This window comes from Rhipicephalus microplus, chromosome 3 (assembly GCF_043290135.1).
Source record: "Rhipicephalus microplus isolate Deutch F79 chromosome 3, USDA_Rmic, whole genome shotgun sequence".
Taxonomy (NCBI): Eukaryota; Metazoa; Arthropoda; class Arachnida; order Ixodida; family Ixodidae; genus Rhipicephalus; species Rhipicephalus microplus.
In genome coordinates, this window is record NC_134702.1 from 50495390 (window position 1) to 50519188 (window position 23799).

The window sequence follows — 23799 nt, forward strand, 5'->3', positions numbered from 1 at the left end:
CCTGCACTGCTGTGAAACCACTTTTACAGGAGGGTTACATGCAGACAAGTGCGCACTTTCTTGTTCAATTGGAATACTTTGAAATTTTGCACAATTTCAATTAAAAACGAAGCTAACTTGAATGTGTTAGTATTCGTTCGAATAGTTGAATCACTCGAATATTCACACAAGCCTACTAAACATCCTTGGATAGCCTCTTCGCTAGAACCCTATATATGTCAGCTCAGCCAAAGAAGAATTTTTCATTGCTTCAGGCTATTTTTATAAGTTATTAGTATGTCACTTTTTATTAACATTTTTGTTAAATTTACTACTGACCCCGGGCCTCGTTAACCTCAGTCTAACAACTCGAAACATAGCCAATTCCCCCCCCACAGAAGGTATGCAGCATCACTCAGGAAAAATGAGACACGGGTGTAATCGCATTTATTGTCCAAAAATATCATCGCACATGTGGCTGCATAAAAGGGCGAGGTAAAAATGGCGCGTAAAAAAATGCACATGGGCAAGATCACTGGGTCGATTCTTGACTAAAATAACGCGGATCTCTGATCCGGCGAGAACTGAGCTAAAGCAGTCGTGCAGCAGGCTTACGACTCGCTTAGGACACAGATGAACACACTGCTTAAGCTGCGGAGCGGTGTAGTGCACGCAACTATCTAGATTTGCTCTTGGACATACAAATATGTGGCCTACACTCAAACTTCGATATAACGAACCCGGATATAACGAAATATCAGTTATAGCAAAAGTAAATGCAGAATAGTCTTGCAACCGATAGAGTGCTAGGAATATACTCTTATAACGAATTTTCGGGTGTAACAAACTCATTTTTATGTAAGATGCAGTTTTGTTATAATGAGATTTGAGTGTATTTCACAGCGTATACAGTACTCACACATTGCAGCTCAAAAGTTGAGGTCTAGGTAACGTACATACTCTAATTTCCAGTGATTACAGTTCATGTCCTATCAGCGTGATTTCGAATCTGTCACTTATATCGGAGCCAATATAATGTTTAGCAGCCAGACTTGCAGTGACATGACATGGCTATCACAAGCAATCGCTCATAGCAATTGCTAAACTAAAAAAAAAATGTCGCTGAAATCTGTGAGGACTGTATCTCTTTTGAGGCTGAAATGGAGAAAGAAGGATCACATTATGTTACACCAGCTTGCATCAGCAGTCTGAGCATTCTCTTGATACAGCATCAGTTGTCTTTCCGGGCTGAGGCTGCTTTTGTTCGATCCATTGTCATCCTCCTGAGGACGCTCTGCCAATGCCTCGAGAAACAGTACGGGAAATTCGCTGCAAAACAAGGAACTTTGCATGAAAATTTGCACAGCATGTGTGTTCATCAATATGCAAAACTTAGTGAAAACAACAGCATCTTGGTCAATTTTTTTTTGTCTACGGCAGGAGGATGGGACAAAAGCAGCAGGCTGCTAATGAGATTGCCGCTCCTGTCATCACAATGCATTATTGCCGATGCAGCAGTAAACTTAAAGGGCCACTCACCAGGCCCCATATCAAATTTTAGTTAGACCATGGAAGGAAGTTGCTGGGTGTTCGATGAGGAACATTTTGTCGCGAAAAGTTTTTTAATCGGTTCATTACGAGCTGAGAAAACTTTTTTTTTTTTTGAAGCAGCACGAAACAAAAATGAGAGGAGGTGAGCTCGAAACCCTTGCCGCTCTTCCGCGTAGCCTTTGCACGCCAAATCACTTCTCTACCCCCTACGGCATCCGACCAAGAGGTCATGTGCGCATGACGTGCCCTAACAAGCCCAACCCCCATGTACGCGAGCAACGTTTTTTTTAATTGTTGTTGACTAGCTTTGCTTTGAGGTCTACCACCTGTTCCTGCGGGATGGTTTGAAAACGCTGGCTTAGACGGGGTCACGACACGGTAGAATAGATGAGCACAATCAGTGCACAAACGCGTAGGAGCGTTCTACCGCTGTCGTCTGCTCAATGCGCTCACCGCGGAGACACGAACGCATGCGAAACGCCGGCACATTAACCTCGAATCTCGTTGCAATTCACGGGCAAAAAAGAAAAAAAAAAGTACGCTCACATTTTTTTTTATTCCACTCATTATTTATCTAGAAATTTATTAATCTTTTCAAGCAACAAATACATAAACTACGCAGGTCGCGTGAAATAATTTTCGCCATGTCAAGTGCCACTGCTGGCAACGTCGGAGCATAGTTGTCTGCGTAGAGGACCAACGTCACTGCATTGCCCTGTACGTAGGGCCATTCATACGCGCACATCATGCAGTCTTTCTCGGAGCGCGCGCCCGCAAAAGAAAGGGGGAGCAGCGTTAATCTTAAAATTTGACCCATTTCCGCGGCACGTAGCGTTGCAAATTTTGGCAGACGTGATCGTGAGCGCCTCATCTACGCATTGTGCTTGTCAGCTCAAAATTGTCAAATCTGATGAGTGGCCCTTTAAATCTGACAGGGCTTCAGGCAGTATGTTTATTTTATGCCATGAAATTCTGAGCGAGGTCCTTTACTCAAGCAAGTGCCCGCGTTAATTTTTCGGGAGATTTCAAATGTGCCTCCTCCCCACTTCTCTTTCCGCCATTTTCTCTGTTTCATTCACGGTTCTTATTCAACAGATGAAAACTGTGTATGCATGTATATAAAGCATTTGATTAGGAGCAAGGGTGCGTGTTCTTTATTCTTACTGGCTCTTCTACGCCAACACTAGTTTTGATCCGCGACCTAGCAAGGGCCGCCCCTCCAATTTTTTTCGTATTTTCTTTTTCAATGGGGGGGGGGGGGAGGCACTTGCTTGGAATGTTATGGTGCAATGAAACTGGTAATACCAATATTATTATGCACAAATAGGTAAGGGACTAAAATGCATCCTTAACTGCAGCACAGATTATACTATAGCCTCTAGGGCCAATGCGCTAAACTGTTGACTTTGTTTGTGAACAATGATTTTTAGCAATTTTAATGAGCCCGCAGGAGTGCACATTGTAATGGGTGACATAGCTAATTAAATTAATGACATCTTCATGACTTTTAATTTGCGACAGTTAAATGTATATCATCATCATCAGCCTGACTACGTCCACTGCAGGACAAAGGCCTCTCCCATGTTCCGCCAGTTAACCCGGTCCTGTGCTTGCTGCTGCCAATTTATACCCGCAAACTTCTTAATCTCATCTGCCCACCTAACCTTCTGTCTCCCCCTAACCCGCTTCCCTTCTCTGGGAATCCAGTTAGTTACCCTTATTGACCAGTGGTTATCCTGTCTACGTGCTACATGTCCGGCCCATGTCCATTTCCTCTTCTTTATTTCAGCTATGATATCCTTAACCCCCGTTTGTCCCCTAATCCACTCTGCTCTCTTCTTGTCTCTTAAGGTTACACCTACCATTTTTCTTTCCATTGCTCGCTGCGTCGTCCTCAATTTAAGCTGAACTCTCTTTGTAAGTCTCCAGGTTTCTGCTCCGTAGCTAAGTACCGGCAAGATACAGCTGTTATATACCTTCCTCTTGAGGGATAGTGGCAATCTACCTGTCATAATTTGAGAGTGCTTGCCGAATGTGCTCCACCCCATTCTTATTCCTTTAGTTACTTCAATCTCGTGGTTCGGCTCTGCGGTTATTACCTGCCCTAAGTAGACATAGTCTTTTACAATGTTTTTAAATGTATTTATTGCATTATAAAAACCTTATTCTGATGTATGGCACTGCCTCACGGTTGTCTTCGACGCTGGTGTGATGAGGCGTAGTGGTTCTAATAATGCGAAGTATTACAGCAAAGTATTACTTTGCAGTACTGTTCGTATAACTGCAAACCTTAACTGTGAAGTAAATAATGTTGCAGCTTGTTTGGTACATCCGGTGGGGGTTTAACCAGTACATTTGCAACTGCATTTCTCTTATGCAAGGATTGTGTGCAGTTTGCTTAATGGCAGAGCAACTGTACTTGCCCATTATTTTCATGAGGCGTCCAGTCCCAGACGGCGAGGGTCGTGCCTCCTGTCACAATCCTGAGAACTTTCCGCTCCACAATGTCAGATGCCAGGGCGATGACTCTGCCCTGCCCGCTACACTTCAGCGTTCCAACATAGGCACCACCAGGGAGGGTCCGCACTAGATCGCAAAGGAAGTGTGCTTCAGGTAGGGCCATGAGTTGGCAAAACAAATGGAACTCACTTGCAAGGGGCGGGCAAATAGTAACTGTTCGAGACAAATTCGGAGCATACAGTGATTTGGTCTAATTATTTCGAATCGATGTGCATATATCACACTATTAAGAAAAACAAGCATTTTTGTCGTGACACAACTAGCTTGCATAAAATTTTTTTTAATTAGCAGTGGGAACGTGTTAATTTCACTTTATTGGTTCAAAGTTAAGTAGAAGCAACTTTGAATTATAGCAAAATGTGTACAGCAATAAGGTGCAATTCATAACTAGTACAACATGTTACAATTAAAAAACAACTATACTTCGCACAGATATGCTTTGTACTTAAAGAATTGTTAATTGTTATTGAGGTGAGGGTAATTTGTACACTTGAACTTAAAATTTGGCTTTGCAACAGTGAGAACTTGTTCTAGATGTGTTTCTTGGCATGGAACCTCTAAGCTGCAGTGAAACCACCTTTACAGGGTGTTATATGCGGTTTTGTGTACATATATGCGTTCATACTTCCAAATTTCGATAATCTATATTACTATCAAAGCAAAATCGAATACCATAACATTTGTTTGAATATTAGAAGAGCCTGAATATTTGCCCATCCCCACAACATATATATATTGTAGAGAAGCCGCCGAACACTGAAATTGGTCGAACACTCAAGTGCTTTCTAGTGGGTCTGCCCAAAAAGAACGCCGCTCGCGCGGAGAGTCCGTGCTTGGCTGGGTCAGGAAGAATGCCATCCTTGGACACGACGTACCCTAGGATGGTAAGTTGGCGCGCTGCAAAGCGGCACTTCTTCAGATTTAGTTGCAAGCCGGCATTGCTCACACGTGCGAAAACTTCTTTTAGACGTTGGAGATGGGTGGAGAAATCTGGAGCGAAGACAACAACGTCATCAAGGTAACACAAGCACGTGTGCCATTTCAAGTTGCGCAGAACGGTGTCCATCGTGCGCTCAAATGTCGCAGGTGCATTACACAGACCAAACGGCATGACGTTGAATTCGTACAAGCCGTCGGGTGTGATGAAGGCAGTCTTCGGTCGAGCGTCATCAGCCAGGGGTACTTGCCAGTGCCTCGAGCGCAGATCGAGAGAAGAAAAACATTGGGCTCCGTGAAGGCTGTCAATTGCGTCGTCGATGCGCGGCAGTGGGTAGACATCCTTGCGAGTGATCTTATTGAGCCGTCTGTAGTCCACACAGAACCATCTTTCTTCGCAACAAGAACAACAGGAGACGCCCATGGACTGTCCGAGGGCCGAATCGCTCGACATCGAAAGAAGAACGGTATTCTTGCAACAGGTCTAGAAGCTGGGAACGCTGTACTGACGTTAGGTCGTCATCAATGTATGGGCCAAATACATCAGGAGATGATGGGTCAGAAGTACAAACAGCACTGATGATACGCGAATCGGGACAACGCGAGTCTTCGGGTGCGTCCAGGACTTGTGCGTCGTCGACTGGTTCCACTCTGCCGAGACATTCCCCTCGAACCAAGGTAACAGTGTACGGGGATGGGTTGGTCACCAAAATAGCGGCGTTGCCCTGGGTGATTTGCACGGTCGCGAAAGGTACTAGCAACCCTCTCCTTCTGGAAGCACGGTAGGATGGCGAAACGAGTGCAATTGTATCGGAGAGACCGGTGCAGTAGACCGATACACCCATCGTCGAGCTTGGAGGCACTATAGTATCGTCTTTCACAAGAATCTTGCTGAGTGTCGAGGGACCGTCTTCTGGCGTCAAATGCGAGAAGGGGGAGAGTTCAAATTCGGCGGCGGCACAATGAATGACGACGTCGTTGCGGGAGAGAAAATCCCAACCCAGGATGACGTTATGAGAGCATGCAGGAATGATTATGAATTGGGCGACATACAGAACGTCCCGAACGACAACGTGAGCTGTGCAATCTGCTGTAGGATTAATACGATGTGAGCTAGCGGTACGAAGGGACAGTCCAGAAATCGGCGTCGTCGCTTTTCGAAGCAAGCAGCAAAGGTTTTTGCTCATAACTGATATCGCAGCTCCAGTGTCAATAAGAGCAGATGCATGAACACCGTCCACAAGCACGTCAAAGACATTAGATGGGCGGCTCTGAGGGCTTTCACAATGCGATAGCGTCGCAGTCCTTGCCTCTGGGACTGCGACGACTAGTTTTCCCGCTCATGAGCAGAAGAACTTGGCTGCATGGGGGACAGAGACCGACATCGTGGAGACGGAGACCTTCAAGCAGACGGACCTGGGCGAGACGACAGTGGCACAGACGGCAGTTCGTCGTTATACGAACGGCTAAGGTGGCCAGCAACAAAACCTGCGTTCGTCAAAGAACTGCGTAGTTTCGTGGGCCTGTGCTCATACTTCCGACGCTTCATACGAAACTTCGCCACGATTATATCACCGCTGACGAAGCTCCTCGGAGGTAACGGGCCCCTCAATTCGTGGTCGTCAGAGTGCGACAACGCGTTCTTGAAGCTCCACCATTTGTTGACGTCTCCTCCCATTCTCCGCCACTACGACCCTACGGCCCCAACAGAGGTGCACACGGACGCCAGTGGTGTAGGCCTCGGCGCTGTCCTGGCACAGCGCAAACCCGGATTCCCTGATTATGTTGTGGCATATGCAAGCCGTACGCTCACGAGAGCCGAGACAAACTACACCGTCACGGAAAAAGAGTGCCTGGCGATCGTCTGAGCTCTTACAAAGTTTCGACCTTATTTGTATGGTCGCCCATTCGATGTCGTCACCGACCATCATGCACTATGCTGGCTGTCATCATTGAAGGATCCCTCAGGCCGCCTCGCCCGTTGGGCTCTTCGCTTACAAGACTACGACATCCGCGTGCTCTACCGCAACGGACGCCAGCATGCTGACGCCGACGCCCTCTCGCGCTCCCCTCTGCCTGAAGCTGACGTGCTCTGCTCAGTATCCTCGGTTGCTGTTTCTGCCATTGATGTTGACATCATCGCTACTGAACAGCGAAAAGATAATTGGATCGCCCAACTGATCGACTTGCTCTCTGATCCGTCCGCAACGCCATCCAGGCGTGCCTTGCGTCGTTGAGCTCACCATTTCGCCATTCGCGACGGCTTCCTACACCGGCGCAATTACGACGCCGATGGCCGGCAGTGGCTACTCATGATACCCCGCAGTCTGCGGTCAAAGATATGTGAATCCTTCCATTCTGATCCACAGTGCACGCACTCTGGGGTATTCAAAACCTACCATCGCATTAGACAACGCTACTTCTGGTGCGGGATGTACCGCTACGTCCAGCAGTTGGTTCGCTCCTGTCTCGCTTGCCAACGCCGCAAACCGTCCGCACACATGTCACCAGCCGGTCTGCAACCGTTACCTTGCCCTGACCGTCCGTTTGGGCGCATAGGTATCGATTTGTATGGACCACTCCCTCTGACATCCACTGGCAACCGCTGGGCCATCGTCACCGTAGATCATTTAACGCGATACGCCGAAACCGCCGCTCTCCCTGCGGCTACTGCGCGTGATGTTGCGTCCTTCCTACTACATCGATTCATACTGCGCCACGGTCCACCCCAGGAGCTTCTCAGCGATCGAGGCCGTGTCTTCTTGTCAGAAGTCGTCAACGCCATTCTCACTGAGTGCCATTCTGTCCATCGCAAAACTACTGCTTACCACCCGCAGACGAATGGCCTGACCGAACGCTTTAACCGCACCCTCGGCGACATGCTGTCGATGTACGTCGCTGCCAACCACACGAATTGGGATACCATACTGCCCTTCGTTACCTACGCCTACAACACCGCCCCTCAGAGCACGACTGGTTTTTCACCTTTCTTTTTGCTGTACAGAAGGCACCCGTCACACACCGTTGACACGATATTCCCGTACACGCCGGATCCATCTGAGTGTACACCTATTTCCGAGACCGCCAGGCTTGCTGAAGAGTGTCGCGAGCTTGCGAAGACTTTTACGACGCATGAGCAAGAGCGGCAGAAGAGTATTCGTGATGGCTCCGCCACTTCTGAGCCCACGTTCCTTCCTGGTTCCCTTGTATGGCTCTTAATCCCGACCTCTGTAGCTGGCCTTTCTTCCAAACTACTCCCGAAATATGAAGGTCCCTACCGTGTGATCGAGCGCACATCTCCGGTCAACTATCTTATCAAGCCAATTGAACAATCTTCGGACATGCGCCGCCGCGGGCGCGACATAGTCAACGTGGAGCACCTGAAGGCTTACTATGACCCGCTCGTAATGACAAGCTGTTAGGTCGCCAGGCGGCTCCCTCTTCGACCCCGGGGTAATTGTAGAGAAGCCGCCGAACACTGAAATGGGTCGAACTCTCAAGTGCTTTCTAGTGGGTCTGCCCAAAAAGAACGCCGCTCGTGCGGAGAGTCCGTGCTTGGCTGTTACTGTCACCATTGTGTAGACTCGCTGTGTGCCGGCTAATAAACGCCATAACAATATATATATATATATATATATATATATATATATATATATATATATATATATATATATATTTCTCGAGAGCTCATTTGGACTTGTGCTCACCACAACTACACTTAGTCTGACTCACTTGGATTCAGACATGACAAAACTCTGCTCAGCCAAGTTCACTAAGACGCACCAAAATCCTGCTCAACCCTACTTGCTATTAATGTCGCAAGAATTTCACTCAGCCGGGCTCACTCGGACTCGCCAAAATGCTTGTTCAGGCAGACTGACTCGGATTTGTGGGTTTGTTTTAATACAAGTCCAAGATGACTCATGAGTAATAGTTGCCAAGCAAAACTCTGCAATCAAGAAGAACCACTGCTAATGCAGCCTTTGAATGCAATAAGCACGCTTTAAGGGGGCAGACTGCTCTTTGGGACCAAAAGGTGACAAAAAAATTCAGTTTTGAAAATTGACATATTTGGTTTCTGCAAGCATTTTTCTATCTGTATGCAAACTTTCACACACACAGAAGTGGTAATTTTTTTGTAATGCCATTCTAACTGTCCAAATTCTTGGTGCTGTTAACATGCAGAACCTGCAAAAAAATGGGGAACCGACTTTGAGGCTTCTTTATAATTTGCCAGCACCTGTGTCTAAAGCTCTACTACCAATTTTTGAGCGCCTTTTATGAGGATTGCAAAACATGCACACCATGATTGTTGCTTTTTGAAGAAACTGTGTGTTTTCAGTTTTTTCCATTTTTCTCAAAAAAGTACATTTAGGACTAACTATCCAATTTTGAGGCCTCAATATCTCTGCAGCCAGGGCAGGTACAAAAATAATTCTCTTTGCAGTGGAAACCTGTGTGTAGAATGCAACTATGGGAGCAGAATTTAGAACACAAGCCTTTTTAATTAATTATTAATCACAATTGTAACATAATTCTTACTGCTTTTGAAAATGGATAGTTCATTTTGCTGTAAAATAACAAGTAAAGGCCTAAAAACAAAAAATTCTTCCATAATTTCACTCTATAATCATTAGTTTATGTTGGCATATCTTAAATATCACTTTTAATTAAGCACTTTTTTTTCTATGGCGGCTTTAAATAATAGGGGGCAAACTTAAATTATCTCGGGAACAAGATGAGTTACAGGAAAACTAATTAAATATTTGAAATCAGCAGAAAAAATTGCAAAAATTGCATAATCCTGGGCAGTTTGATCAAGGTCACTGAAGAAATAAACAAAAAATGTCTAAAACCAGTCTGCCCCCTAAAGGATCTTGCATACCTACCTAGAAAAGTGAATTGTGAACTGCTGGGTTAAATTAGGCTTTGGAACTGTGAATGTATTCATATGCACCTACTTGTGATCCATGCCAAAGAATGTATGTGTTGATTTGACACAATGATTACACAACCAATATATTACACCGATAGCATTCTGTGAATAGCAGATGGGCACTTTTCTGTTCAATAACGCTGATTTATGTGTAGTCACTGCAACGAAACTCCATATGAGCTGGTAGGTGTAGTGGAGGTTGCCAGAGAATTTAAACTGAGGTGTAGCGATCACAGAATGTACTACTGGGTCGTGACACTATGTTGGAACTGTGGCTGGCAGCGATATTGGCAATTTATAGGTGTGTTTATGCGCCAGCAAGATCTCGTTATTCACGAGTGGCATGACGATATTAGGAGGATCATCATAATGGCAACAAGAATTTCACAAGTTCCACGCCTATCATAAGACAGCTAATCACATTAATGTCGCTTATCGTCTCCACAAAATGTGAGAATCGCTATGCGCAGAAAATGCGACAACACATTTAAATTTAGCGCACCATAATTTTGTGAAAGTGATCTGGTAGAGGCTATATATAGTCAAAAACATGCAATATTAATCATTTAACATGAAACTGTGACATGTTTCTACACTGACAAACAAGATTTCCTTACTGTTCACGGTACTGTTTCCAGTATATCTGTCGTACGACGTCAACAAGAGAAGGCTGTCTTTGACGTAAACTGCTCTTGCAAAGCCGTGATCATGAGGGTGGTTTTTAAGGTAGTCGACTCTCCCTGATGAAGAAAAAGAAAAGCTCACCATGTCATCCTATTTACTTAGTGAGAGAACAAACCAGCGAATAGATTTTTCACGAATCACATTAACAACCATTCTCTAAGCTTTGTCTCAACGTGCAGGGCTTGTCTAATCCTTCAATCCTCAATTCACTTACTGTCACTAAAGAATCATCATGCTATTAACTAATAGGCGATATTAACTAACTAATATTAATAATAATTTTGGATCTCCACACTGTATTGCTGGCAGTGAGAAATTCAAAAGTAGTGTTTCTGACAAATTTCTCCACAAATGCTTGCTAAAGCTGCTGCGCCCAATTAATTACTCCCTCTTGTATTCTTCTGCTGTGACATTTTTTTAAGGTATGCCTTGTATGTTATTCCGTATTACAGCGCGAAAATGCGCACAAGTCATTTCTCAATGGGCACACAGAGATAAGCACCACAAGGCAAAGTCAACAGGACATTTCTCGCATTACCTTCGGAAAAATACCTGGCCTCTAAATGAGCCTTGAAACAGAACTTTCAAAACAAATGGTGCTAGACTTCAACTGAAGGCCAGTATTGAGCAGTCTAGTAGGCAAGGTCGTCAATCAATCTGTTTTTGTTCGATAAACAGGAAAACATGACATCTAAACAGCCAAGGTAGCTTAAAATGGAACATATATATAGATGTACAGTAAGTATAAAGATGCCCAAATATGATTCACTGTACAGGTCCTGCTGACTTTTTATACATAACGATGCAAGCAGATAGTGGAGTCTTCTTGCGAAACCTGCAGGTTCATGTTCTTAAAATTTCCCAATTATGGGGCATAACGTGGATGTAAAAAAAAAAGTACACAGTAGAAAAGGAGCTAATCTATTTAAAGCTTCCATTCAGAAGGAGAAATAGTAGTTGCGGCATAATGCGAAAGCAAATATGATTGATTATTGTGAATTGATATTGTTTTTGCATCATGCTACTTTTCTAGTCCAAAAATGAAAAAAAAAGAAAAAAAAAGGAACACTAAAATTTTGTATCAGAACATCAGTGGTACATGGCCGCTCATTCATTACAACGAAACTTTTGTAAAACTTTAGTACCAACCAACGAAACATTGCACTGTCACAATATATTGCACTGTGCTGCAAGATGTGTACAAAGTTTGTGCATTGTAGGGCACGTCTACACCTCACTAGAATCAACTCGAGGAAACTCACCTGAAGCCCAGTCAATGACTTTAACGCTCGCACTATCCCTGCCCACAAATATCTTGGAGCCATCTACTGCCACACAGTGCATTTGGCAGCTTTCAGTTGCGACGGCATCGTGCACTTGTACTGCGCACAGCTCGTTTGACAGCCACTGCCACACCTTCAGGCTTCCGTCGGAGGAGGCAGAGAAAACGGTGTCCGTCCAGTCGACCTGGCAAGCAAAAAGAAGCACATAGACTGTTTTGGCCAAAAAACCCAAAGCCGATTCTGGAGAACTGTTGTGAGTCGTTTTCTGGCTGTTCCCTTTGTTTCACAGCGCAGCAGAACAGTGCTCTGAGCAACGAATTCATGAGATGTATGTTTAGCAATGCACATGTTTAAGATTATGATAATTGGTCTCACTTTTTTGGTGATTAAAAGCTTACTTCATCTTCGTTACAAGTATTTTTGCCACATTCTGAGTGGTAGGAATAATCTGGCTGTCAAGTTGCTTCTCTTTTCACACTATACACACGACAGTAGCTGCTCTATTATGTGTGCTCCACCAAGTTTCTATGACGTTAAATTGTTGTGGTTGATTCGTGTTGATGGTATCTTTTTATTCACGTAAGATTTCTTGCATTAAATGACAAGAAAGTACCAGTTTCGCTCAAAAAGCAAAGCTATTTTGATAACAACAGCAAAGTACTAGGCACTCATGTACGAATTTCAGTTTCACTGAGTAAACTAACAAGTATGGTGCCATGCATGCGCAGGCAGACAAAAATACATCTTAATTGAGTGCAGCAAAAAGTGCAGGTGGATGGGAGTAAATGCCAAGTACTACCGCTTCTTCCTTTAATGCACCTCAAAATCGTGAGGTTACACGACTTCCAGCACTAGGCATGCAGGACGACAGTGCACACAAATCTCTCAGCCTCCTCGACTCACTCAGTCTTTTCACTACTTTTGAATTACCTCAAACGTCAGGCTGCCGTGTTTTCGTCATTCATGAAGGTGATACTGTGACCAATTGCAAAGTGAGGAAAAGGAAAAAAATGTAGTACAGTCGTTATGTCATTTCGGCCTAAGTGTCAAAGGTAATGTTGTCGCACTTGCACCACAAGTAACAGGCAAGAAAGCCATTAACAAAACAGCTCAGCCTAGAATCACATTGTCAGTCTGTGGACTCTTAGTCAGCAGGTCAGTCTTGTAGTGTACACGTATCCCTAAGGAGTATGGCCACTAGCGTGGGTTCGGTCTCAGCGAGCTGCAGGGCATGCGTTAACTCTCGCCGTGGCAAGAACATGGTACTGCTCAAGGTCGCAACACTTTATTGTCGGCGGCAAAACCAAAATGCAGTACAGAGCCCGATGCAAAAGGCGCGGCGGGAGAGCAAATGGGCTTATCTACACCACGGGCGAGAAAACTACGCAGGGTGTCCCGAGCACGTCTCCGCGGGCAAAAGTGATTCACAGGGACACCAGGACAAAAGGGCCCGGTCGCTCGATCGAGAGCAAAACATTGCTTGAGTTGACTTCCGAGAGGTACGGGTCGGCATAGTATGACCACGCACTAGGACACTGCACTGCTCTTTGGCCTAGCGGGAGAAAGGGGCAACGACAAAAGGTAAGCACTCGCCACGGGCGCAATGCTCCTTGGCAAAGTCCAAACAAGCCCCAAACAAACGGAGCCGACAGACGGAAAAGAAATGAGTGCTTACCCTGTGTCATCCGGGAGAGGTTCTGACTTGCTCCTGACACGCACGCGCAAAATGTCCAGAGAGACTTTGCGCATGGTGCCACAGTCGACATCTGCTACCGGGTGAGTGGGGCTAAACGTCACTCCCCGCTCCCCCAGCGTGGCAGACCACGGAGGAGAGGAGTCATGTTAGGACATGAGAACGGCAAAAATAGGCGGCAAAGCCCGTGCAAAGGCGGTGGGCTAGCCTCAATTCCCACAGTCTGAAGCACACATTTTTTTTATCATGCATAATAGTCTGCAAAACTTACTTTGGCTATTACTTGACATTGTGGGGTCACACGCGCAAGCCACTGTCTTCAACACGGAGGTGCCTCGGCTTCACGCCATGTTTGCACATGAAAGGGCTAGAGGGGCTGCATTAGAGAGGGCACTGTGTCGCTCCTGTAGCTCTTTGCGCCCTGCATCGTGGGTGAAGCCGAGATGCCCCGTTTCCCTCCTTGCCCTTTTCTGGAGAGACTCCTCTCCAGCCCACAACACGCGCCTAGGCCCCCAAGGTTCTTTCGACTTCGGGAGCAGTGATGACCGCAGCTCAGTCGTGTCGGGAGCTCTACAGTCGTCATCACACCCTGTGTGCCGCCTAGCCTTTTGTGGGTGGCTTATCCCTTTAGGGCCAAAGCCCTATCACTAGGCTTGTGCGAATATTCGAATGCTTCGAATATTCGAACGAATAGTAGAGTATTCGATTTCGCTTCGAATTTAAATTATTCAAAATTGCGAAGTATTCGCAATGAACGAATAAGTATTAGTCCGCGTGTAACCACCTTAAAGGTGGTTTCATTGCAGTGTAGGGGCACTAAGCCGTGAAAGCACCTGTCCAAGACAAATTTGCTCTGCCCCAAAGCCCCCTTTAAAATTTTAAGGGGCCCCGCAACACTTATTGAGCATGATCAAAAAACCCTGCGGATCGGTAGTTGAGGCTACTAAAAACACGCGAACCAAATATTATATTGCAGCACGTGGCCTGCTATTCACGATAATTTCCCAAAAGTCAGCTAAATATTTCTCTCTTCTCTCGGCAAATTACACTACAAGCTTAAAAATCAGTTGTCACAGCCATTGGCTGATTTGAACATGGCGCGCCCGATCATCACTGGGGCCTCCGCGGGAGGCCACCACTTGTCCACGCGTACGTGTGCGATCGCACTGAAAGACCACGTATTTGAGGACAAAAAGGGGGGGGGGGGGGAGAGAAAAAGTGGTCAAGGTCACGAGGCACTAGTGTCGTATTTTCCTGCCCCTTACCATCTTTCCTTGCTTAGCTTCCAGCTGTTGGGACGAGAATAGAGAATGCAATTGCAGCGTGCGACAAATCTTTCCAACTTCGCTCATACTGGACGGCTTCTAAAAATTTTGCGGCGGCGAATTCGTGCGGCAATAAGCTTTTTAAGTGAATCCATTCCATGGCTACATGAAAAAGTGTTGCAGGGCCCCTTTAAATTAACATATTACCCTCAGATCAACTCATTTATTTTATTAAGGTTGTTATGATAGCTTATATGCTCTATAGTATTAAAAATTTTAAACTGCTACATTTCGTTCTCGCATCCTACTAAAACTCAAATCTCGCTACTACTCACAATTGGTAGGATTTTCAAACAAACAAAAAAAGGCATTTGAATAGAGACCCTATATTAATTGAAAAAAAAAAAAAAACATTGTGCAGGTTAGTTAGGTCACGATAAATATTTCATTTTTTTATGACATACATACAAGTTGAATTCGAAATAATTTGACCAAAATTACTATTTGCTTTGAATTAACTTCGAACCTGAAATTCACTATTCCCACAAGCCTGCCTATCATCACTACGCTTGGAAGCGTAGCGAGAAGCTGAGGTGCCGCCATGTTGAAGACGATGGGTTGCGCGTGCAACCCCACAACTTTCAGCAGTAGTATTGTGAACTACGAATCTTTATGTTTGCAATGAATACGTACCTGTATGGACACAATTATGCCATCGTGCCCAATGACCGAACTGAGAGGAGACCCTTTCGCCACGTCCCACACTTCCAGTTTACCTCCTTCTGGAAAGTGGAAACGGACATTGAAATGGACTGACTCGAACATTGAAGAAATTGAAAATGAACACTCAAACAAATTCGCTTCTACAAACAAAATAAAAATAATGACTGCAGTGCTTCGCCAACCTGTGCCGACAACAATGTGGCAGTCAGCGGTGATTACTGCAAGAGCTGTGATGGCATTGTAGGTGTACATCGACTTGAGCAGCTTCCCTGCAAGAGAGATGCATCTATGCAGCTATTAAACATGCATTCAAAAGCATGCAAACAAGCTGGTACTTATATGTAGTCAGATTTTTTCTAGTCATACGCATAACTACATGAAACAAAATGATGTTCTGCAGTGGATAGCCCAGATTCATAACCTTAAAACCAAAATGTCCTGGTTGCTGTTCCTCAAAAATGGGGGGTGACATGTATTTAAAAAGTATGATCACCTTTTTACAGGTAAACATCATTGCGAACATAATATAGTGCAGCTAAGCTTCATTATCATAAAAAAGCTGCACTGAATCACAGTGGGAGACATGCACTAGTGTCATCCAGCAAGTCATGCATGTGGTACACTCGTACACGTCACACGTCGTATTATATTACGAAAAAAAAAGTGCCTTTTTTTTCTGTGTACATATGTATAGCAAAAAAAAAAGGACTTCCTGACCATACAGCCCATATTTTAATGAGCGGAAATGCAAATATGACCGTTTCAAAGTTAACCTTTAGCTCCGCACTACAGCATGCCTCATGGCCGCATCATAGTTTTGGCACTTAATACCCTACAAATTCAACTTCAAAATTTTATTCAATACTATGTGGAACTATGACATAGCATCATGATACTTGGCTCGGCGACCACATTAATGATAAAATTTTAAGCAAATACAACATACACCCAGCTCTGATATTAGCATTTCAAACAGCACAATATGTTTACAGAGTGATGAATAAGTGTAGAGATTTTTATTTTGATGACATTACAATGACACACTAAAGCAAAGGAAAAAAGAACATGCACGGACAAGTGCATACTTGAAACAAATTTTATCAAAAAGAACAAGTACATACAAATGTACAGTGCCAACTGCATATCACTTGAATTGACAAGACGCAATCTATCGACTTGCCCAAATGTCTACGCTTTCAGAATACTACTATAAAAATGCTGACTTCGGAACAAGGCACCTAATAATAATTATTATTTTTTTATACATGTTGATGACTTCCAAATGAACAAAGGCTAATGACAACACTGTTTCATGCAGGAAATTCCTAAGCCATACCAAAAAAACACACCTTCGAGAGCAAGCCACACATTGAGACAGGCGTCGGATGAACCGCTGACAGCCAGGCGATATGTTGGGGGGCGTCCCATTCGGTAGCAAAGCGACTCTGTCTGTTCAGAGGACAGGAGGAGGACGGCATTGATGGACGCTGTGTGCCCACGCAGACTACAGAGTTCCCTGCCGGCTTGCACGCTCCACACTCTTAGCGTGGTGTCGTCACTGAAAGGGATGTCTGAAGTGAATTCTCTCAATTCATTGGCAAATCCATGCAGTGCGAGAATGAAACAGTGCAAATTGGGTTGTGCACAACTGCAGCGGAAAAATTTATGAACAGGAAATGTCATTGGACCAAAATTTCAATAGCGGACTTGCCTTTGTCTGGGTGGCAACATTTACTGTCCAGCGATTCTGCACTCCATTTCATTGAGTCACACATTCTCTTTTTACCGTTTCAACGATCTTTTATGTTACCGGGGATCGCAATTGTAGTTAGACAGTGTTGCACTGTTGCCTAAACTTTACAGTTGGAAGCACTGTGTGTATGGAGCCATTTTCAGATTTACACGAGCAATAACGTCATTTGTTTATTAAAAAAAAACAATTTTCTTTAATACTATCTTCACTAATAGAAATTTTTTTAAATAGCTGCTTCGATGGGTCATTTAATTTGCCAGCGCTCTATGGTCTGCTAGCTTTCTGGTTAGCTCGAATGGTGATCATGTCATTTCAGGTCCAAATCCGGCACCAGGCTGAAATTTTTTGTCCACTGGGAAGCTTTCTCTATAAGAAATCTGTGTGGGTTCCCTTTCTAACTTCATCCTGCAAATTAACAGATAATTTATCTCTTTCACGCGCATTTTTCCATTTTTCTTTTGCTCCACTTCCATTACCTCTTCTCCATAATCACCGATATTTCCTTCATGCAGCATGTCTAAGCAGAACTTATTTCCCTTACCCTCGACTAAAGGGCAGCAGCCGAGTGCCTCCACTCATACAGGAATAGTCCCGCTCATGTGCTTAGCAATGTTCTTCGTAGATTGGATCACCAGCTGTCCTGCTTAGCTAATGTCTGCTTAGAGTGCATGCTCATTGGTGCCCATGGCTTGCATGAATTCGCCTTTGAGGAGGAAATTCTGCCGACTTATAAAGTCTTATTGCACTATAGGAATAATGAGAAGCCCAGAGACTAACCTTGCAGACACAACGAGATTCTGGTCCACAGCGACTGAGCGCACAGTGTCATGGTGGCCAAGTAGCAGTGTGCATTTGAACTTTGCCTTCTTGAGCCTCTTGTAATGCAAAAGCCACTGCTCGGACGGAGAGGTTGCGGACACAGTCGGCATTGAGGCTGTGATGAGTGGTCGCACGTAAGCTGCAGGAAGGAAGAGATGGCAAGTAGAGTTGGCTTAATTGAAGGCGGTGCTAGTACTGCCCGGAAAGCTCACAGCAATCTACCGTTTTTTCTGGCTACTTCATGGAGCAAGTGCAAGTTGTGTACCGTTTGTTAAAAAGGCTAGCGAATATTTTAAAGTGCCACTCATTTTCTGTGAATCCTATTCATAAAGAAATCTAAGGGTCCTGATCTGTTATGCTATCTGTATTCTATAACATAACTGAGCTCAAAGTACAAGTGAAATGGTACAACACAGATAATTTGGTCAAAGCACGTCGCCTGCTGTGAATGTGTTTTCGATTTTCTGCACCGTGAGACATTTGCCTTCCTGAAACACGGAGCTCAGTTATTGAACTACGATTAGATTGTATGGGGGACACCTGCCGCGTGAAAACCAATTGGCAACAGTACGCCGTTCACCCATGGAGTAAAGGGGTGTAACAGCGTGCCAACTGCCCAATTTTTTTTTTTTTACCACAGAAAGATCCTCGTTTATCTTAATAGGTCAAGTACTACAAATATATATATATATATATATAAAACTTCCCATGGAAGTGCAAGAGACGTTGACGGGATCTTCTTCTAGTCAAGCGCTTTTGTGGACATAGGTCAGGTTGTCTCTTAAGGCTAATGCAAATAAGAAAATGTATGAACAAAAAAAAAAAAAAAACATACGTGGTGAAGATGGTTCGCTGCAGGACTCCGCCGTTCTCGAAATGTGTCGTTTCTTGTGACGGCTCCTACTCTTTCTGTGCTTAGCTGGAAAGCAGGAATGGCTTGTTAAGTGCCAGAAGCAGCAGCAGGAAACAATGAAAGGCAGCTGGTGTTTTCATGATTATTATGTTATTGTACCCTTGGATCAATATTTATTCAAAAATTACTACAGCCCAAGCAGATAAGCAATGAACAGATGCATTGACAGCTGAACTATTACGTCTTCACTAATAAACTGACGTCACAAAAAGAAGTGCCATTTCGTTAAAAAAATTCAGTCAAGGGAAACACTGGAGATTTAGTACACTATCTCTATATTACAGTAACAATGAAAAATATTAAAAGAGATGAAGAAACAAGCATGGCAGATGAGCAACTGAGTGTCTAGCCAGTGAACAGCCTCGTTCTTTTACAGTGAAAGCCGTTGTGAGAGAACAACAACAGCCAAGTTTGGTGGCATAGTTGTCTGTGGCTCTGCTGCCACCGCTGCCAGTGTTGATAACTTCTATAGTGCACAGTGAGACAAAAAATTAAAAATCGAGTGGGATTTGAACCGAGGTAGTCTGCATACCAGACAAGTATTTTACCACATAGTCATGCCACTGCTTCAAACTTCCTCGTGAGAAGACTGTATGTAGGCGTTATTTCGGACCGAGAATCATTAACAGATGCAATACAGCATGGTATTGAAAAGTAAAATAATACCACGCAACATAAAATTCTAACTGCACAACGAGTGGGTTTTTAGAGCTACCTACGTATTACAGAGGGCTTCGTTGATTCGTTGTCATCAGCCACAGCGTCAATGAAGCGTACATAACGTTTTAGAAGAACGTAATGGGTACCTCGCACCTCCACAGAATGATGAATAAAGGCATACTGGGCATTTCCCTACTTTTTAAAATTATAACGATTTATGGGGTAGTAGGTACTTTGCAGCTGTACTTGCCAGAGCCGCCCCAAGGACGCTTACAAGGAGCTTTACGAGAGGTTTCTCTGTGACTCCAGGTTTCTCTGTGACTATGCTGTGTGTTCCACACAATCCTTTTGGTCATCTTCATTAAGCCATATCCAGTAAGTATGCAAAGACACCAAGTTTTCATTTTTCTATTTGGCCAATTCGCTCTGAAGCATGTGTGATAAAATAATGAACATGATTGCATGCAGTGCTGTATTATGCAGCTACTGGATGTTCAACAAAACTTCAACATTATTACCTCCATTATCTAACTGGTGTACCTCTTAGGACGCCGCACTCTAGTTTGCCCTCTATATCATCTCGCTAACCATTCTCCAATACCAATCATCGGTCACCATTAAGCCACTAGAAAAGGTAAACATGTTCGTTAGCAATGCATAAAGCCGACCTGAGCATCGTTTCCTTCCTTTTGAGCAGGGGGAAGGTGACTCTCGTGAAATCGTTGCTTGGATGTCTTCAGGGTCAGAGGACTCAAAGTCATCATATGCGTCAAAAAGCTCCGTCCCCTGGACTTCGTTGTAAACATTCTGCTGTTCTTCCTTGAAAGCAGTGCTTTTACAATGCAAGTCAAAGGAGGAAAAAAAAGTAATGACAAAGCATCGTTGCAATCATGTTCATGTTACGAATTCACGGTTCATTAGTCGTGCAAAAGACACCACAATGCGTGTGAGCAACATGCTTCTAACCAACAGATTCTAATACGACAACATATTTAGGACACATCACCATAATGTTCTTGTTCTAAGCCCTTAAATAATTGCATCATCATTTCCATTTTATTTGTTATAATAATAGGTCTAATGTACAAAAGTGGCAATGGGGCTGTAAAAGACATCATTGCGAAGGAGTCCGTAATAATCTTGACGACCTGGAGTTCCTTAATAAGTACCCCAGTTTAAATAATTGACATTTTTGCAATATTTCTTATCAAAATATGGCCACAGCAGCAGGGCACTAAACCTTTGACCTTCCAGTCAGTTGCAGAATACCATAGCCAAAAATTCCATAGGGCTTGATCGTCATGTTACGAGAATGTGTCCGAACTGAACCGTGAGATAGTCAACTTCTTTCAAGGGGCACGAAATTTAACAACCTGAACATCTTTTTTTATACATCCTAATGATACTTTTTCCACAATATAATACTAGCAGGATTATTCCTGCCTGTCATACTTCTGGTTACATTTACCATGCACAACATTGTTATTATTCATTTATCTATTTTCTCACTGCAGATCGGTTAAGGGGCTACACAATACAAGATGAAATATTGCAGTAATAATGCATGGTACAAGCGTACATTGCCATTGGGTGTCAGAACATGCGATTATAATGATTCCATGGTTCAAAGCCCACAAAAGGCACGCACATTACTGCACCTATTTCTTCAACGCCACGCAGTGGGTGCATAGCAAGTTCGAAAAGATTTTATGCACTATGCATTTGAAGTGTGCACTATGAACAGGATATTGCTAGAGCGTTCAACTCACAAAAGCGAACCTTAGGGGTTTCCCAATTTTTATATCTCATTAGAGAGCGTCAGTGCAAGCGGAGGGCACGGAGTACGCACATTATTTTGTGCTCTCCCCACTTTCTTCTATTCGCGAGCCTTGCCAAGGGGGTTATTACAAAGGAACGCGAGGGGCACCGTCACTGATCTGATGTCACCGTTTGAGCGTGCCCAGCATCTAGAACCAGCCCCAGAATGGCGGCCACGGTGATATCAATGCAGACTATGTACCTGGATAGGCTGTCAGATGTGCTACTGCTTCCACTGGCTGCATTCGACACATCCGTCTGAGATGAAGATGTCTCCTCAACACCGGTCATGTTTATGCATCGGAATTGCTTATGTAGCTGTCCGAAGTCATTTCTTTCTCTGTCCCATCGTTTTCCTGAGCAACAACCAATTTGAGATTATCACCGTACCCATGGCGAGTTCACGTATTATGCACTAACGTGTAATGAAAACAGAACATTTCATGGTCCCTGGGAATACACACGCCCAATATGGAATATACTATGCACGAATCAGTACATGCACTGAACTGCAGAAGAAAAAAAAAAATGTGGTTTGTAGATGGGACTTACGCAATATGGATACCTTTATGCTTTAACAAAATATTTCAGTCCACCAGTTTTTGAGAAAAAATTAATGAACGCAAGGGAGATTTTTATCAAATGCTGCTTTAGGAGGTCGCAAAAACTTGCATCTAATAAAATATGATGGCAGTTATATAACAACTCTAGCACAGCTAGTGACAAAAGCCAAAAGCGTGAACTCTCCCGCAATGCTCACTTTAAGCCAGGAACTAGCGGAGAAAACTGCCTATCTTAGTTAATATTTTTAATATTTACATTGAAATGGCACAACGCTTGCACGCATTAACGCCCTAAAGTCGCGCGACAAAGTGGACTTTTAAATCTTTATGATAACGGATGTCGATTGACGAGCAGGCTATGTTCGGTGTACTAATGCCCCACCATAAATTTACTGTCATCCTCATAAAATACATATCTAGACCGAAACAGCCGGGTCAATGGAAATATTTTAAGCCTTTCTTTATTGAAACCAACGGCCACTATATATTTTTCCACTTCGTAATGAAAGTTCCCCAGATCAAGGATAGCTGGAGTGATCGTTATAAGGCAGACTTCGCAGTTATTACAGGGGTACTTATGATAGCGACTGAACTTATCGACCGCGATCAAGAAACTTGATTGTTATCGGTCTCGAAGGCGATCATCGCGTGCGCGATTGCAAAACAAGGAAACACATGACGCCGAAATAAGATATACCTATTTACAGCAGCGCACACTTTTCCTTCATGTTGAATTATTTTATGGCGCCCTGTAATTTCTAGCGCTCTTTCTGCCAAACGCGTCTTCGATTCTTCTCTGTATCCACCGAATGTCAGCTTTCATGCTTAGTGAGCTACCAGCCGACATCTCAACTCAGCTGACTGCGTAACTGTTTTGGATCTATGTGAGCACATTTGAGGATATAAGAAAAGAACGAAAGTACGATAGAAAACGTGCAACCACACACAAACTCGGTTGACCTGAGTGGCCGTTCGTGGTTAAAACCGTCAGCTGATCATTTCTTCGTTCAAGGGCAGAGCACTTGAAAATGCGCACAACTTTCGGTATTTGCGGTCGTTTTGTGGAATCCCCGACTAGTAAGAAACGCAGCTGTGTTCGTTTGTTGAAACGATCAGCTCATCCGGAGATTGAACGTGCCAGACGCTAGACGTAAACACTAATTCAAATAAAAATATAGAGCGCCAATTACACAGCGTTACTGCTCCAGCGTTCATAAGTAGCTAATATTAGAGAACCGTTTGTGCTGTTGACAAAAAAAAGTAAATGCGTTGGCAAGGTTTTAATAAACAATGCGAAAATATAAATGTTTGCTTTTTATTGTTGTTGACAATACTTTAGGTTACAAATTTTTTGTTGCAAACGTTATATTTACGTCATTATCGCCATGTTTAAGCCACAGACGTCATTCTAATCGTTCATAGCCAAGCCGAAACCAGTTTTTATTGTGTCACGTGACTACGCCAGCTATCCCTTGCGCCGTTTTCGTTTTGGAGTCGGCGTTCATTCATACATGCCCACAAATCGGGCATTTATTTCTTGTTGAAACAATGGACCAATCTTCAAAGCTATTACGTTGAAAAATCCCAGATCGTATACGCTCTCAGGTAGGCTGAAGGCTACCAATTTGTGTTCTTAAAAAGGAAACTTTTGTGAAGCCGCTGTCGAACCTTGCCCTTCGGTACCAATTGGCGAATGCAAAGAT

The 23799-nt window shown here is 43.9% G+C and overlaps 2 protein-coding genes across 5 annotated transcripts in view; one reads left to right on the top strand and one right to left on the bottom strand.

The window, feature by feature from the left end:
* Positions 1 to 864: 864 nt before the first annotated feature.
* LOC119174632 (uncharacterized) lies at positions 865 to 23260 on the bottom strand. Of its 4 annotated transcripts, none has more exons than XM_075889546.1 (12): positions 23057 to 23260; positions 21736 to 21889; positions 20384 to 20547; positions 18978 to 19061; positions 18101 to 18281; positions 16920 to 17128; positions 15753 to 15839; positions 15541 to 15629; positions 11869 to 12073; positions 10540 to 10662; positions 3954 to 4116; positions 865 to 1308 (listed from the first exon to the last, which is right to left on the bottom strand). In XM_075889546.1, the coding sequence occupies exons 2-12, from the start codon at positions 21822 to 21824 to the stop codon at positions 1155 to 1157; spliced, it is 1548 nt and encodes a 515-aa protein (XP_075745661.1). In that variant the 5' UTR covers positions 21825 to 21889; positions 23057 to 23260; the 3' UTR covers positions 865 to 1154. The 4 variants fall into 4 exon arrangements, with proteins under 4 accessions (XP_075745661.1, XP_075745663.1, XP_037281519.2 ...); XM_075889548.1 differs by having other exon boundaries at positions 18101 to 18257; positions 23057 to 23236; XM_037425622.2 differs by having other exon boundaries at positions 23042 to 23160.
* A 301-nt stretch (positions 23261 to 23561) lies between these two features.
* The window catches only part of LOC119174611 (ATP-dependent DNA/RNA helicase DHX36-like), a 52783-nt gene continuing 52545 nt past the window's right edge, over positions 23562 to 23799 (top strand). Inside the window, exon 1 of the mRNA XM_075889552.1 lies at positions 23562 to 23701. The gene's annotated coding sequence lies outside the window, so the exon portion shown is untranslated. The remainder of the gene's footprint in view (positions 23702 to 23799) is intronic.

Bases quoted from the DNA above. Each gene is read 5' to 3' on its own strand.
- LOC119174632 (XM_075889546.1), bottom strand. From the start codon at position 21,824: ATGACCGGTGTTGAGGAGACATCTTCATCTCAGACGGATGTGTCGAAT. The intron at 20,548-21,735 runs GTACATAGTCTG...GCATTGTAAAAG, and splicing joins ACATCTGACAGCCTATCCAG to CACTGCTTTCAAGGAAGAAC. The intron at 12,074-15,540 runs GTACGTATTCAT...TTTGCTTGCCAG, and splicing joins GCATAATTGTGTCCATACAG to GTCGACTGGACGGACACCGT.